This window comes from Hakea prostrata, chromosome 6 (assembly GCF_041222555.1).
Source record: "Hakea prostrata isolate BN-2017 chromosome 6, UWA_Hpros_2, whole genome shotgun sequence".
NCBI classification, from domain to species: Eukaryota; Viridiplantae; Streptophyta; class Magnoliopsida; order Proteales; family Proteaceae; genus Hakea; species Hakea prostrata.
This window is the reverse complement of record NC_142605.1, coordinates 29,285,706-29,303,453: the sequence shown is the minus strand read 5'-3', so window position 1 is coordinate 29,303,453 and position 17,748 is coordinate 29,285,706. Positions and strand designations below refer to the sequence as shown.

Sequence of the window (17,748 nt, the reverse complement as noted above, 5' to 3'; positions counted from 1 at the left end):
CGCATTTATGGCGCAAGATCCAAGCAAGGTCCCAAAAAAAGGATAAGTAATCCAGTGATGGGATGGGATTGAAAGACGATTGCCAATTTCCCACCAAAAGTGGAATCCCACTGCTTCTAGAAGCTCGGCTGATTCAATAAATTAAAGCTACCTTTTGACAATTTTTATTTTTGTTTATGAACAATTTATGATAATAAATAATTATATTTGATTATTATTTCACATAATATATTATATAACAAGAAATAGATTTCGGCCTATAAAGTGAATAACATATCATGTATCATTAGTTTGATTTTGGTTTACCTTGAAAAATATATATTGACTTTAGTTTTAATTTTGGTTTGGGGTTGTTTTAATTCTTTGCAACTTTACTAATGCAGGGTTGGTAGAATAGTAAAATCTATAATTTTCAATGGAGAAGTCATGGGTTCGACCTTTGTAGACGACAGTCCCCCCAATGATATAGTCGAAGTGCGCGCAAGTCGGCCTGGATAAACCTCAGATACCAAATTAAATTTCTATAACTTTACCTTTCTACCCCTACTTAAATAGTAATTCTACACATATTTATCTTGATGGTACATTCATAAACAAAAATTAATAGTTTGAGTGATAAATTATAAATAGCTCCTGATCTATTTATTAATATATGTTTAAATCAAATTTTTTAATGAAAAATAGGATCATAAATCATACCAAATATATCTATTTATGTTTATAAGTCAAATAATCATAAATTTAAACTACACTAAAAAGAGCCTAAAGAATGTCAAAAACCATATACCTTTTCTTGAGTCCATGATCTTTCACAACATCGCTTTCCAATTCGCCTAGGTAAATGCTTAAGCAATGGTTGACCACTTCTTTGGCTCTATACTTTTCTTTACCAACTCAATTATTATTTCATGCTCATTTTTGACCATGGTCGTTTGTCAAGTTTCAAATTCAAAACTTTTTGATACTTGTAGAGACATTGAACATTTGTCGTATCTTTGAAAAACTGTGTTATCCTTTTTCATTTTTTTCTTTTAAAACGTTACATAGCATTGTGCAATACAACCATGATCTAGTTCATTTTTCTCTTGCTCTCCCCTTTCTTTATGATCTTCCTTCTTCATCATTTTTTTCTGATGGGGATTATAGTTATTTTATGATAGTGGTTCGAAAAATTGTTGGCTCTTCATCCTATAAAGACTCACCATATAACTTCCAGCTTGCTATGTAGTGTTGGAGAAGTTGCCGTGCAAACTATTACACATTCTAGAATGCAAAAAAATCGCATAGTGTATATACGACTTTTTATATCTATAATTTGTCATGTTGAATCTCACTTGTAATTCATTGTTATTTTCCCCCATTTCCTATACCTATGGTATTTACTATTTTGAGAAAGCTATTGGAGTTCCATTAATCTTTAGGAGTAATTCAGTAATATGGAACCTTCTTTATTGAGGTGACATAGTTTCACGCACTATGAATTTAGGTTCACATAGTTGTTTGTCTTTAATGGAATCATCTTTATTAGTATAATCAAGGTTCATGATGAGAAATTGTATATACAACTTTCATGCAACGCTTCACTAGTTATAGGTTCCAAGCTGATGAAACCATATTTTAGTTTGAGGACTAAAACAGATGCACGAAGCATCATTTGATGTCAGTAACTATTTCTTATTCGTTCATGCTTTTATAATAGCTAGTAAACTTACACGTGTTAGCGTGTCTTCAACACAAATTTTAATTTTATGATATCAATAAATTATATCCAATGAAGAAATCAATGTATCATATATTGTGAAGGATAGTTTGTAAGTAGAATAGAAACCTTCAAAGATAAAGGTTCATTTGCATGAGAAAGAGAGATTAAGTGGGATATGTTTGAAGCTATAAGATAGTGGCCAAAAATGATCTCATCAATCAATATTGAGTGGAGTGTATTTTAGAGTTGATTGACAATGCTATGGGAATTCCAAATATGACCCTATAATTGATTATAACAAATAAATTTAAATGATTAATTAAGTTGCATTTAGAGCAAAGCTCTGAGCTCATTTTCACTTACATAGCATTGAGGATGGTTGGATGATGATTGTACTTTTAGGCGAACACAAAAGTAACCATCCCTTGAGGTAGTGGTGCATGAGAATGATAGCGGAGGTTCTAGCGATTCGGGGCAAATTATTATATGTTGTATCAGAGGATGTGGACCATATTCATGTGGAATTCGGTTGTATTTTTTTTTTTTTTTTGGTAAACAGTACTTCATTCATTAAAGAAAGAAAAGTACAAACACACAGCTGCATGAAAACACAAGGTTCACATCGAACCAAGGAGCGAAAAGCGACCAAACTGTCATACATGCAATAGACAGGATCATCCTGAGTAAGGGATGGGTCAAGCCCACTATACCCTTAGAAATAAAGCTGCACCAAATAAGCACAGGCACCCACAAAGGGGAATAAAATACACGCCTCAAGGGCGGACAGACAACACGCCTCAAGGGCGGACACGGACACACAACATGCCTCAATTGGGTTGTACTAGCCTTATCAACTGTATCACATCCCCATACACCCCACATCTCTTGATATCACCTCAATTGTTGGGACATGGCGCATTTAAAGCACGACCATTGCCCATTTTCCACTCCTTAGGGTGTGGACCACTTGTTTCTGTTTTTTTTTTTTGGGACATTGGGCTGCGTTTGTTTGCTGATGTGGCAGCCTAACTTTCCCACCTCAAGCCATTTTAAAACCCTACATATTTGGTAGAACTTTGTAGGAAAGTTGGGAAAAGTAAAAAGTGGAACCCACCACAATCACTTTTCCACAAAATCCTTTCATTTTCTTTTCTTTTCCCTCACCCCACTACACATTGGACCCACATGTTTTTTTTTCCCACCCCACCTTTGCAAACAAACGCAGCCTTGAAGATTCTAAAAGCCATAGCAATATTGTAAAAACAAGTGACTAAGATCAAGAAATTAGCGAAAACCCCCACTCACTGAAGAAACCAAGTAGACAAACTTACCAAGCATATAGAACAAGTAAGATCAATATTAATTTTCACCGAATCAAATTTCATACAAAAGAGAGATATGTTTTGTCATCATTGAGCAGCCTTATATAAATCCCTAGACCACCTTTCTGATGGACTTGGTTTCCATCAAGTTAATGTGGAAAGCTTGAAGGATCTCAATATTGAGCTTGTGATTTAAAAGCCTAGACTTGTTTAGAGTAATGTATCTATGCCCAAGAAAAAAAGTTAGAACAAAAAGAGAGAGAAAGATATCTGGCAATCGAGGACTTGGGAGTATCTATTCAGAACAGTTTCGTGAGTAGCCACTTTTGAATTCTATTGATTTGTTCATTGTTCCATACAATGTATAAGCGTTTCTTATATCTATATAATTTGTCATGATGAATCCCCAACCTTCGCCTTCAGCCTCTTTGTTTACCTACCCTGGCATGCTTGATGTTGCCAATTTTGTAACCGTCCGATTGACCTCTAAAAATTACCTCATCTGGGAAACCCAGATTTGCCAAAAATTTATAGGGCTCATGAACGGCAAAATGTCTATACTTGATCGATTGTTGAAGAATGCAATACGTGAAGAATTTGTTAATCCCTCATATCAAGCTTCGATTTGAACGGACAGACTTGTGAAAGTGTGGATCACAAGAACCCTCTCGAAAGGAGTTTTTGGTTTCATTGTGAAAGTGAAGTCGTGGTTTGAGCTTTGACAAGCACTTTATGATGTTTTTTCTCAAATTCAAGAGGCAAGGGAGTTCGAACTCCTGTCTCAATTGCATTTCTTGTGCTAGAAGGATTTTGTCACAATCTTTGTAATCTCGGTGTTCTTGGTGAGTCTCCTAGTCCGGCGGTGGCATTCTTTGCTCAAACCTCCAAGAAAGATTTTCGAAGAAGACATTTTTTGGCTCTCGCAGAGGTGGAAGATTTGATAACTATAGTAGCCGTAGTAGCAATTTTGATTCACACAATCATGGTTTCACTCAGATAACTAAGTTTGGTCTTTCTGATAAGGAGAATTAGGAAACTTCCGGCATGTAGAAGGTGGAGGTGGTGGTAGCTAGCAAGGGGAAGGGGTGTGGTGATTTTCAACAGTAGTTTAGTAAATTAATATTATGAAGGTATTTTGTTCATTTTATTTTGGGATTTTGGGACTTTAATGGGTATATAATGTTATTTGTTTTTTTGGTAGAAGTATATACTGTTATTTGTGGACATGTTATGAATATTTGGTTTGAACCTTTGGGCCCAGGTGAACCAAGCAAACCAATACCTTAGTTCGGCATTTTCGTCTGTTAAGTTCATAAGGCACTTCTTGGTGAGACACTTCTCAGCAGAAAAATTTACTGAGAAGAGCGCTTCCTGGTGGCAGCCAACTGTCATGAGAGACTTATTGGATGACCTCTTAGTGAGTATTCGACAAGCCACATCTCGGATAAAGTAACGTTGCTAGAGGATTTTGTGCATCTCTTTCCAAATGTCAATCAGTGCATTAATTTCATCTTTGAATGCACTGAGATTCATTAAATGCACGTTGACAGTCGGAAATATTCTCATTCACCTAAAGGCTCTCTTAAGTATTGTACCATACCGTTTTGTTTGCCGAAGATTGGATTTACTGTCATGTCTGTGTCAGTGTACATTTGATCATCTTATTCGGTGAAAATTTTATACAATTGTCTTAGAAACTTCTTTAGGAAGTTTGAGCACTTAGCTTGCTAATCAAGCTACGCATCTCAAGTCATCACCACCCTCCTTTTGGGATCAAAGAATCCAAGGGTTACAAAGCATCTTCACCACCTCAGAGGTATGAGTGCAATATTCACATCCACACGAATGGGATAAGTTTTGATGAGCATTAACTCTCGTTAATTACTCTCCTGCAACTACCCAAGAAGACATTTTCTCTTCGTTTTTTAGGAATATTTACTCCTTGTGAGGATCTAATTTCATTCAAATATGACTTAATCATTCAAGGTGGTTTTCCGTCCCCAAAGGTTTCTTTAAAAAAAAAAAAAACACTCAGTTTTGGGCCAGGGCCAGGGCCAGGGCAGGGCCAGGGCAGGGCCAGGGCAGGGCAGAAAGTGGGACTAAGGTAAAATACAAAGTTTTGCCGAATAGAAACCCTTCATCTCGTACACACGTCAGTGTCAGCAGGAGGAGCAACAATAGTGTGCTTCTGAGCGCCACGTCCATGGCTATCGAGCTCCCGTGGTATGGAGATGTACAAGTACCAATTTCAGGCCAGAAATGAGAAATGGGAAAATTAGAGTGATATAAGAGATCGCTTTGCAGCTGGAGTTATCCCATCAGTTCCATGGACAGTGTTAGTGCACCAATCCTTTCAAAAACTGGATTCTGCTATAGAATTCCTGCTTTTAGACCCAAATCTTCCTTTGCAATTCGGTGCAGGAAATACCAATTAAAGAGTAATCAAAGCGTCTCGACTTTATTTCTAAAAACCCAAATTTCAAGTCCTCCGTCATTCTCTAATGGTGTTAAGTCGCGTATTTGGTCTCAATTCGGACGAACGACGCGGCGGAGGAACTATTTGAGGAAGAAACTCATTGAAGAACAACAACAGGTGCGTGATATTCGTGATTTTCCCACTTTGCAAACCACGAATGATGTTTCCACTGAAACCAATTTGAATTTTAGTGATTCTAAAAGTAATAATTTTGGGGTTGTAGAAGGGGATGTAGTCGAGTATGGTTCTCTAACAAAGCCAGAACTTATTTCTGATTCTGCTTTGTGGAATAAACTGGGGAATTGGGTAGATCAATATACAAAGGATCCAGAATTTTGGGGAGTTGGGTCTGGTCCAATTTTTACTATTTTTGAGGATTCGGACGAAAATGTGGAGAGAGTTGTAGTTGATGAAGATGAGATATTGAGAAGAAGCCGAATTGAAACTCGGTCTTCTGCAAAACCCGGCCTGAAGGATCACACCGCTGAGGTAGATTTGAAGATTTCTGGTGCAAAGCGTTTAGCGAGAGAGATTGAAGCTGGGAACTATAAAATCCCCAAAAGTAGCTCGATAGCTAAGTTCGTGGTCTCAGGTAAACAATATGGTTTGGTTGGTAAACTCTTTTCAGGTGCGCTTCAGCCCAACTTGTCTAGGAGGATCTCACGTCTTGGATTTACAATGCTGTGCGGTTCCTTAATGGTTTGGGTAATTCGGAGACTGCTCATGCCTGACAATGATGTGGTGGAATTGACCAGGGAGGAGAAGGAAATGCTGAGGAGAAAGATGAAGTCAAGGATGGAAAAAGAGAAAATGATGGCTGGCACCGTTGAAGTGCTCCCTAATGTTTCAGAACCAGTCATGGAATCCATTGAGAGGCCTCAGCTGGACAAGCAAGAACTTGTGAACACAATTTCGAAAGCAAAGGAATCAAAAGATAAATTGGCATCCGTGGATATCGCCAGTACCCTCACTTCCAAAGCAGATAATTTTGATGATAAAATTCAGGAAATTAGGGCGATGGCAAGACATGCACGCCAACTTGAGCAACATCAGTCCTCCTCATTCAGTAGCGATGGTGAAGAAAATGAGGCTGTGAATGGGAAAATGCACCATGGGATGAGTGAGGGCAAAAGTCAGAAAGAGGTTGGGAGTTTTCCAAATAGTCTGTTAGATGGAGATTCAGAGAATCCTGGATGCATAAATGGAACAATGAGCTCCCTATCTGTAAATGATTCTAAGGAAGAAGATACTGGATTCTTGGGTGAGTTATCATTTAAAGATACTTCCAAAGAGAGTGGGACTTCTGCTAGATCTTTAAGCACGGAAGCCTCGGAAGATGAAAGAAGCAGTAAATGGGTTCCTGAGGAGAAAGAGTGTACTTCGCACGTATTAGAAGTGAAAGAAGCGATGCAGCTAAACATGGATTTTAAGCATTCAGAGGGTGATTTATGGAACCCTGATGGAACATCTAGGCCCACATCCGTGGATGAAAAAAAGACTGAAGGTAGTGGTTTTTTGGGTGAATCATCCTTGAGAGATGCCACTGAGTTTACTGATTCTGGGACCCAAAAAGTGTTTAGCACGGTAGTTACTGAAACTGGGGAAAAACCTATGCGGGATCTAGAAAAGAATGATAAATCACACCTGCAAGATATGAAAAAAGTGATGCAATCCCATGCTACTAATGATATGTCAAATTCAATGAATAAGATATCTACTGGGATGAAGCCTAAGGTTATACGGTCAGTCAAGGAAGCCAGGGAGTTCCTCTCCCGAAAGCATGCCCAAAGGAAGGATAACCTAGATCCCCAAGTCAGACACCTGCAAGAGGTAGAAGATAATCTTGTTACTGCTTCCGATCAAGAATTAAAGCTCAAAACAGGCCCATTAAATTACAACAATGACAGTGTGTTTGAATCTACTGTGGTAGATGATACTTCGAGTCATACATCCATACAAGATGCTTGTGAACCCGGGGATTCTACCCTAGATAAAACAGGATTGGCTACTGATTTCTCTCATTCCCTTCCAGGCAAGGTTCATGAACCTGGGGATTTACAGGAAAATATTGACATGGATGATCATATGCTCGGAACCTTGCAGGATTTTAGATGCAGTAATGGCAGCACAGAGGCACCAGCACAAATAGACAAGGATAGTTGGATCGAGAAGAACTTTCAGGAGTTTGAGCCCATTGTTTCAAAGATTAGAGTTGGTTTTAGAGAAAACTATATGGTTGCTAAAGAAAAAGATAATGATGAGTCACTTTCAATCGCTGACTTAAGACAGCTTGTGTCTGGTGAGGACGATAGTGAACTTGAATGGATGAGGGATGATGGCCTCAGAGAAATTGTTTTTAAGGTCCGAGAAAATGAGTTGGCTGGGCGCGATCCATTTTACCTGATGGATGCTGATGATAAACATGCATTCTTCAAGGGTCTTGAAAGGAAAGTTGAGATAGAGAATGCAAAGCTTTCAAATTTGCATGAATGGATTCATTCAAATGTTGAAAATATTGATTATGGTGCAGGTATTTATTTTCTCTGACTTTCTTCTGTTTCTTCCTTACCAGGAAAAAAAGAAAAAAGAAAAAAGGAAGACTTTCTTTTGTCTCATTGTCATTCAATGAATGAATGTAAAGCTGCTGTAGGATTATACCTTAATATCATTTCTTGTACTTACGGGTTATGCCCTATCCAAGACTTGTAGTCAACAGTGATAAAGTAGGATCTTCTCGAAAATTTTGAACTGGCTTGTGGTCAGAATTTTTCTGCTTTCTTTTCTACTCGTTAATTTGTTCTGCATAAGAGTTCACAGTATAATGGGAGCATTTCAGATTTCATGCCAATACTAAAGTTTGCCATTCCTGTAGATGGCATCAGCTTGTATGATCGACCTGAGAAAATTATGCCCCGCTGGAAGGGTCCACCGGTTGATAAAGATCCAGAATTCCTTAACAACTTTTCACAGAACAAGTCATTTGTTACTAGAAAAATGGGAGGGTCACACCCGATGAATAAAAATGCTCAAGAAAAACTTCAGAATTCAGAAAATTCACTATCCTCTGTTGATATTTCCACTTCCTCACTGGTGTGTGATCAAAGGAAGACGTCTCAGGGTGGTGATTCTGAAAAGCTGAAGACAGTTATCGAGAGCAGTGATGGTTCCGTTAGAGCTGGAAAAAAATACGGTAAAGAGCATTGGCAACACACGAAGAAATGGTCCCAAGGGTTCCTGGAAGCTTACAATGCGGAGACAGATCCAGAGATTAAATCTATAATGAAGGATATGGGAAAGGATTTGGATCGATGGATCACTGAGGATGAAATACAAGAAGCGGCTGATCTGATGACCAGGATACCCAAGAGGAAGCGCAAATACATTGAAAAGAAGCTCAATAAGCTCAAAAGAGAGATGGAAATGTTTGGGCAACAGGCTGTAGTCAGTAAGTACCGCGAATATGCCGAAGTGAAGGAAGAGGATTATCTCTGGTGGTTAGATCTTCCTCACGTACTGGTAATTGGCTGAGCCATTTCCCTTTTTAGCTTGGTTGCTTTGCTTTCACTCGATTGGTTGAAGTATACTATTCTGCTTTTGCAAATTGCAAATTCTGATACTAGATTCAGGCTGCATGCTTTTGGATTTTCTTCCTCTTTTTTGTTTATCTAGAATGTTCCCATGATTGATTCTTTTGCACTTATGTGGTTTTTTTGGAGACAAAAGCCAAGATGGTATATCTTGTTATGCCTTATGAGTTATGACCAGATCATTGGAAGCATATTGTTACGTTATTTATATTGCTACATTATTTAGCAGTTAGATTTTCTTGGATTATCTTAAGAGTATATTTATCTTCACGCGGAGATGACATTTAATAAAAAAGTAACCAATTGCAAGGTCATTTGAGGAGGCATCCTAATCCATTTGCACAGTAGACCATAGCCATAATGCTATGGGTGGCAGATTTAGCTTGTTTTCTTTCAGTGAGAAATTTCCACCATTCACTTTTTTTTATTCCTCTTTTGTTGGTGCAGTGCATTGAACTATACACAGTTCAAGATGGGGTTCAGAAAGTGGGATTTTATTCTTTAGAGATGGCTGCTGATTTAGAATTGGAACCGAAGCCATTGCATGTTATTGCTTTCGAGGATACAGGAGATTCCAAAAATTTATGCTATATCATACAGGCTCATATGGATATGCTTGGAAATGGCAAGGCTTTTGTTGTTGCCCGTCCACCTAAGGTAAACAGTCTTCTTTTATAAGAATAAGGTTAGGTTTTTCTGGTCCATATCTACTTGCACCTTAAGTTGGTCCGTGAATATAATTATTTGGGTGTGCATGAAGTTGTTCCCTGTTCCACCAAAGTGGTTGCGATTGTGCTTCACGACATATCAGTGGTACTTAGAAAAAGAGCATTATAAAGCAGAAGTTCAATGTAAGGGCCTTACTTGCATGATCTCCTAGATCAGACATTAACTTACCTGGATGATCTTGTTATCTTAACTGTTGGAGATCTTGGACAGCCAAACGCACTTGCAACAGTTTTTGAGCTGTCAAGTGGTTGAGTTATGTTTTTATTTTTTATTTTCTTAAATTAATGTGAAAACAAATGACATTCATAACATAACCACATGTAGAGTGTTAAGCAACAGAAGCATTGTTCCATCTAATATCCCTAAGGCTAACTAGAGAATTCAAAGCTAGAGAAAATTTCAAAGTGGTCAAGTTGTCTGATCAAAGCTGATAATCACCAAAGGAAAATTTGAGTGTTCTAGTTTGAGCGAACATGTGCACACACATTTCCTCGTATTGGGTAGGTGCTTTCATTTCTAAGGCAGCATGAGGACATGAATACTGAGTGTTCTTCATCCTGAAGTCATGCTCTGGACTTCACGTTATTTTTTTGTGTGTCGATAATTTACTGTTCCTTGTCCTTATGTCTCCTCTGTAAGGTTTTGTGGTGGTCCTTCTGCATTTAATATGAGAAAGCTTAAACATTTTCTGTTTACGAACTTTACTAAGCAATCATTACTTTTCTATAGGATGCCTTTCGAGAAGCCAAAGCAAATGGTTTCAATGTTACTGTCATCAGAAAAGGGGAGCTCCAACTTAATGTGGATCGAACACTTGAAGAGGTAGAAGAAGAAATCTCTGAGATTGGAAGCAAGATGTACCATGATACAATCATGCGGGAACGCTCTGTTGACGTTGGCTCATTGATGAAGGGTGTTTTTGGCTCCAGCAAATCTACCAAAAGGTAACTTCTAATGTTGGTTAAGGCATTCTGCTTGTACATTTTGTCGATGGCAAATCCTTCTTAGGTTTAAGATTGTAGTGGTTCGGTGAGATAACATGCAAGTTTTAATTTGTCACTTTAGTGAAGCTAAATAGTTAATTTTATTAAGACGAAACCTCAATAGGAAAAATGGTCGAATAATTTTATATGAAAGAACCTTAAATATATAGGCAGCATACATCCCATGCTGTTAGGTAACTATGAACAATAAAAGAAAGATATAAAACATTAAAACAACATATGGAAATGTTTGTATGCAAAGGTTTTTAATAGAGAAACCAATCAAGCCAAATTAGGATATTGTTGAAATGGAAGCATGAGATGTTATGGAAAGAATTCGAATGGGAGAAAGGATGAATGGAAAGAATTCAAATGGGAGGAGAAAAATAATATGGAAATATTTCAAATTAGAGACAACTAGGGAAAGGATGAAAAATCATCCTTATCATGCCTAATACTCCCCCTCAAGTTGGAGAGGGAATGTCAAGAACTCCCAACTTGCCTTTATGATTGAGAAACAAATATTTTCCAAGGGCCTTGGTGAGAATGTCAGCAACTTGGGAAGCACTAGTGGTGGAGGTGGGTTTAATGAGACCATGTTGAACTTTATTGCAAACCACATGACAATCAATCTCGATGTGCTTGGTGCACTCGTGAAAGACTGGGTTCATAGCAATATGTAAAGTAGTTTGATTGTCACAAAATAAAGGTATTGGTCGAGGAAACAAAACACAAAGATCTTTGAACAATGTAACTAACCATATGAGTTCACAAGTGGTGATGGCCATAACACGATATTCAGCCTCAGCAGATGAGTGGGACACAATAGCTTGTTTTTTAGATTTCCAAGATGAAGGGTTGGAACCAAGGAATGCACAATATCCAGTGGTTGATCGCCGAGTCATAGGGCAACTTGCTCAATCTGAGTCACAATAAGCACGGATAGATAACTTACTGTTAGCATATAGAAGAATTCCTTGTCCTGGAGTGCAATGGAGGTAACATAGTAAACGATTAGCAGCATCCATATAAGGTTTACGAGGTTCATGCATGAATTGACTAAGAACATTCATAGTGTGAACAATATCTGGACGTGTAATTGCGAGATAAATAAATCGGCCCAACAACTGACGGTGTGGTGTTGGATTAGGTAAGGGCTCACCATCAGAAGTAGTCAAGTTGAGGTGTTGTTCCATTTGAAATTGAGTCGGATTAGCACCTGTAAAACTAACATCAGTTAAGATGTCCAATGTGTATTTTTGTTGGTTGATGAAAATACCTTTCTTGGAACGTGCCACCTCAAGACCAAGGAAATATTTAAGCAAACCAAGATCTTTTATCCGAAAACATTGCTGAAGAAGTGATTTTAAGTTGGAAATCACAATTGTGTCAGACCCAACAATTAAAATGTCATCAACATAAACAAGTACAAAGGTAAATGATGACTCTGTAAGTAGAGAAAATTGAGAGTAATTTGCCTTATATTGTGTATATCCAAGATCAAGAAGGGCACCAAAAAGCTTGAAAAACCAATTATGGGAGCCTGCTTAAGCCCATGTAGGGATTTGTGCAAGCGACAAACCAATTTATCCCCCTTTCGATGATAATCAGGCGGAAGAGTCATATATACCTCTTCATCAATATTGCCATGGAGAAAGGCGTTGTTGACGTTAAATTGATGCAAATGACCATCCTTTGATAGTAGCAATGCCAAGAAGTGTTCTGACAGTAACCAACTTAGCAACTGGGACAAATGTCTCATGGAAATCAACACCCTCAATTTGAGTATAACCCTTTGCCACCATACACATTTTATAACGCTCAATTGACCCATCTGAATGCTGTTTAATTTTGTAAACTCATTTAGAACCTATGGGTTTCTTGTTTGGGGGCAAAGGTACAAGAGACCAAGTTTTGTTAAGTTCAAAAGTCGCAATTTCACTATCTATTGCCTTCTTCCAATCAAGTGAAATAATAGCCTTAGCAAAGCTTGTAGGTTTAGTTATAGCATTAAGGACCTTGAGATACTTGAAATGGGGTGAGGATAGTCTATGATAGGATAAAAAATTAGCAGGAGTGAGAGTACTTGTGCTTGAAGGAGGAGATTGGGCATCCATGTGTAACAATGATAGTCTTTAAGATGGGATGGTGGTCGATGAACCTGAGATGGCCGGGAGATGGTGGTAGATGGGAGGTTGGGTGAAGGACTAATGTAAACCTTATGTGTTTGTAAATCATAAATCGTATACCCTTTTTGTGCATATGGATACCCAATAGAAACTCCTGGAGATGCTCGGGGATCAAATTTATGACGAATTGATAAATGGTTTTGACCATAACAAAGGCATCCAAAAGTTCGAAGATGAGAATATGAAAGGATCTTGTTAAATAAAACTTAAAGTGGTGATTTACCATGTAGCAACAGGGTAGATAAATGGTTAATTAGGTAAGCGGCTGTCAAAACACAAGGACCCCAAACTTATGAGGTAGACTTGCTTGAAAGGATAAAGCACGAGCTACATTAAGAAGGTGCCGGTGTTTGCCTTCAACAACCTCATTTTGTTGGGGTGTATCAACGCAACTATGTTGATGAATAATACCATGGGTTGTAAAAAAGTCATTTGAATGGTAATTAAAAAACTCATGAGCATTATCAATTCAGAGTTGTTTAATTTGGTATCCAAATTGAGTTTTGATCATAGCAAAAAATTCCCTTAATTGGGACCAAGCATTAGATTTACGATTTAACAAAAGCACACAAGTGCATCGTGAAAAATCTTTCACAATAGTTAAAAATATTTTGCACTACAAATTGAGGGAACGAAGTTAGGTCCCCATATTCAGAACAAGAGGTGGTAGATTTGTAATAGATGGATAAGGAAGTCGAGGTTGCTTAACTAAAGGACAAATAGAGCAAACACATTTTTTATGAAAAGAAATATTTGGATCCAAACATGCAATATAACTAGAAACTTTTATACATGGATGGCCTAAATGAAAATGCCAAAGGTCCTTGGGGGTTAAAACAGTAGCAACAACAGGATAATCCAACTCCAAATAATAAAGTCCATTGTACACCTTACCCAGCCCAATCCTCTCCTTCGTGCGTAGGTCCTACAGTATTTGTCAATGGTGGAATGTTACCAGATTTCAACAGAGATAAAAGTTTATGGTACTGATCTGTGGTGAAAGATGGCGCAACAACAGAAAGGACCACAGTTGTAGCAAAAGAGTGAACCATAGGAGAGGAATCTAAATCAGCAGACTTAGTATTGGTAGCCATTGAAGAGGAGGTAGAAGATGAGAAAGAAGAAGACATGGTGAATTAAGATGCAGAATCGTGTGTTAGGCTGATCCCATATTAGGACGAAACATCAATAGGAAAAATGGTTGAATAATTTCATATGAGAGGACTTCAAATATATAGGCAGCATATATCTCATGCAGTCAGGTAACTATAAACAATAAAAGAAAGCTATAAGATATAAAAATACAACATATGGAAATGTTTGTATGAAAATATAATGTATGGAAAGGTTTTAATACAGAAACCAATCAAGCCAAATTAGGACTGATGAAATGGAAGTGTGAGATGTTATGGAAAGAATTCAAATGGGAGGAGAAAATAATATGGAAATAATTCAAATTAGAGACAACTAGAGAAAGGATGAAAAATCATCCTTATCATGCCTAATAAATTTACATGAGGTAATGTTACCATTTTAAAGTTCTATCTACATTTCTGTCATTAATGGAATGTTGTGTATGATCCTTTTTCTGTCTTATTCCTTTTAAATATTTTTCTGCAGGCAGAGGTCCAAGCCGAAGCTAAGGGAAAGAACCAAGCATTAATAGATGCCACGAAGGGGATCACTAAGTGAGGTGCATAATTGAATTTAGGAGACTGTACAGCTTTTGCCTTTTCAGTGACTTAGTAGAATTCAGGATTCAAGCCATGGTCGCACTGCTACCTACTTCAAAAGTGTCTTTAGGAAGAGCTACTTTTGCCTTACTTGCTGAATTGTGGTTGAAGAGGTCTTCAAACTGGGTGGTAGTGGTCTTCTGTAAAATGTAGGATCCAACATCTTGGTTACACCTTCTGATTCACAATATGTAGGTGTCAAGATAAAAGGTTAAAAGCTAAAGCTTTCACAATATGTAGGTGTCAAGATAAAAGGTTAAAAGCTAAAGCTTGCCTGTGAAAATGTTTGGTCAAGTTTTGAATTAATTTATTTTGACATGCTAGTTTCAGTTCTTTTGCATTTATACTTGTTTATGCTTATATGAGTTTGTCTACCAATACATATTCTTTTTAAACCATGTAAATTAAAGGCTATTCCTTCTCTTTGGAAACTTTCTAAATGCCAGTCATCTGAACTTCTGTAACTTAATGACATTGCTTGTTAACTTCCATGAGGCATCCTGAACATCTTCTCAGCTCCAGAGGCTGTCCAGCTGGGCTTACATTATTAGTGCTATTCATCTCAGTTTTGAGGGAGATGATTCGTTTTTCTGTTGTGGTGCTACAGATTATTTCAAAGTTCTAAATAGAAGGTTTAAAACTTGGAAAAGTGCATGGTGTTACTTGGCGATGTAGTGATGATGGTGTTATTTCACTCCACTATAGAACAACAAATCTATGTCCATTATGCAGGTTGCCCATTGTGACACATCATATTTAGATATGTAATCATCAGATTTGGGCTATTTTTGGTATGATTTTATTTCAATTTTACAGGGGCATAATTTGAAATTATGACTTTGAGATAGAATTTTTTTTCACTTGATTTAGGAGAACTTAAAATCAATTTTCTTTGAATTGATGAAATAGCTGATGTTTCGTTTCAATACTGAAATTGAAACTAATTTCATTTTAATGCGATTTAATCGGTCTATAAAGAAGCTCAGAATTTGTTAGAGATTGTCCAGTGATCAAGCTGTTATTTTGTGACCAAGTGTATTATGTTCCACAGAATCCCAGTTTTGAATGTGAAAAGCATCACCTGATTGCTACTACTGCAAAGAGTTTTGGTATTTTCATCTAAATTTTGTTCATATTGGCTGGCCCTGTGTAGTGCTTTCAGCAATTATTTTACTCAAGATTGCTGCTGGTGTGAAATTATTTATTGATGGTGATTGGTAACTCTCCTTGATATCCGGCTAGGGCACTTCATTCAAATTCAAAATCTGTAGGAGGTAGGCATGTGAATGGATCCAAATTTTCCCATAACCTCTTTTTAGTACACTGTACTCATCCCCTCCAGAAGCCCTGAATCAGGGAATTCTGGTGGCTTGGTCTCTGATTTTCAAGATTTTCATACTGTAAGATGGCTTTATGTCCCTGTTCAGTTTGTAAGTTTGAATTTGGAGGCTTATGGTTTGCTTTGAGGTCTTATAAAGAAGCTTAAATTTTGGTGACTATATGTTTGAATTGGGAAGCTTGCGGTTCGATTTAGCTTAATTTGCTGTCCCAGAGAAAAGCTTATATTTTGGTGACTTTGTATTTTTGAATTGGGTAATCTCTTTAGGTAACCATACAAATGAAGGAAGAGAAACGATTTCATCTAGAAATTCTAAAAAGCTTTCAGGTCAACACACCTGGTCAACACCCTAAAACAGTTCCTGAATTTTTCAGGTTTGACTTTGAAGGGAAACCTTACTGGGGTTCTACCAAGAAGGCAGGTTCTTCAGGGCCAGGCAAAGATGCCAACAGCAAGAAAAAGACCTTCAGATTACCCTGTATTTATTTATTTATTATTATTTGCTGTCCATATCTCATCATCTCTTCTGATCTTTCAAGATAAACCAAAGACGGAATGTGTGTTTTTCAAGTGATATCATGCCTTTCGTCTCTCACAAAGCTTCTCTAATTTCAATGTCTTATTATGGAAAAATTTATGGATGGGAAAGCTATCGTTCATCACAAGTCATTTTAGCTTCAAGACGCATTGGCCGGTGATGGTGGTGGGATCCTCTGGCCACCATAAAAAATTAAGAATCCTAAACATGTTTAAAGCAGGCACAAACTCCATTATGACAATGGAATTCCATCTTTTTATGATTAATTTTGTAAAGCTCCTTTCAATAGTTTGGTTTGGTGGGTTCCTTCATGGGTAGTGCTTAGTTGCTTTATTCTTCTCCTACTGCTACTACTACAACCATTACTACTATTCCTCACCTTTCACGGTGGCTCTCTTTCTAGGATGATTTCTACTTTCAAACTTGTCTGTCAATCTTCTAATCCTTTGGCCTTTGCTCTTCTAGATTGACATCTCAACATCTTACTTTTCAAAGGCCTAATTGATCAAAAGCACATTATGTTTGTTAATCGATGGATATTTTTCAACTTCTTGATCTAATTAGTCAAGATTCCTTCTAATTGCTCCGATTAATAGCCGCAGTTTAATGCTCTAATTCAACAACAAAATATTCCTATCTAGCCAGTAACTGCAAACCAGGTACAAAGATATCTCATGTAGATGCTAGCTTTCTCAGTTGGTAAAGTGAAGTATATGATGATAAAACCAACCCCCATATGCACTAACCTACCTTCTTGCCTCATCCAACACAACCCCCCCAACACACAACACGCACCTCTTCCTGAAAGAAAATGAAGAGGATAAAGAAAAGAGCTCCCATAACCTAGTTATTCTGTGTAGTAATGGAGCACACAATTCTAGGAAGGTGCAAAGAAAGAGACCAAAGAAAGACAATAACTGAATGATTCTCATATCCTTTATGGAGCTTTCATAAAACCCTACTTGACTAATATCAAGAAAATAGATGATCTGCATCCCCTTCCCTCTCCTGTTAATCATGAAGTTTTAGTAAAGCTGAAATTCACATTAACTCAACCAAAAAAGAGCAGAAAAAGTAGAGAAATCACATGATAATGGTATCTCCTTAAGGTCGTTAAAAGCAGATAATTAATTTTTTTTTCTTTTGGTGG

The 17,748-nt window shown here is 37.5% G+C and overlaps 1 protein-coding gene across 1 annotated transcript; it reads left to right on the top strand.

Moving 5' to 3' along the window:
• The first annotated feature begins 5,181 nt into the window (after nt 1-5,181).
• On the top strand, nt 5,182-16,079 carry LOC149013163 (uncharacterized). The gene is made up of 5 exons (XM_089158455.1): nt 5,182-8,030; nt 8,373-9,016; nt 9,535-9,744; nt 10,546-10,760; nt 14,609-16,079. Exons 1-5 carry the CDS (start codon nt 5,351-5,353, stop codon nt 14,649-14,651), a joined length of 3,792 nt encoding a protein of 1,263 aa, XP_089014581.1. The 5' UTR covers nt 5,182-5,350; the 3' UTR covers nt 14,652-16,079.
• Nucleotides 16,080-17,748: the final 1,669 nt, after the last annotated feature.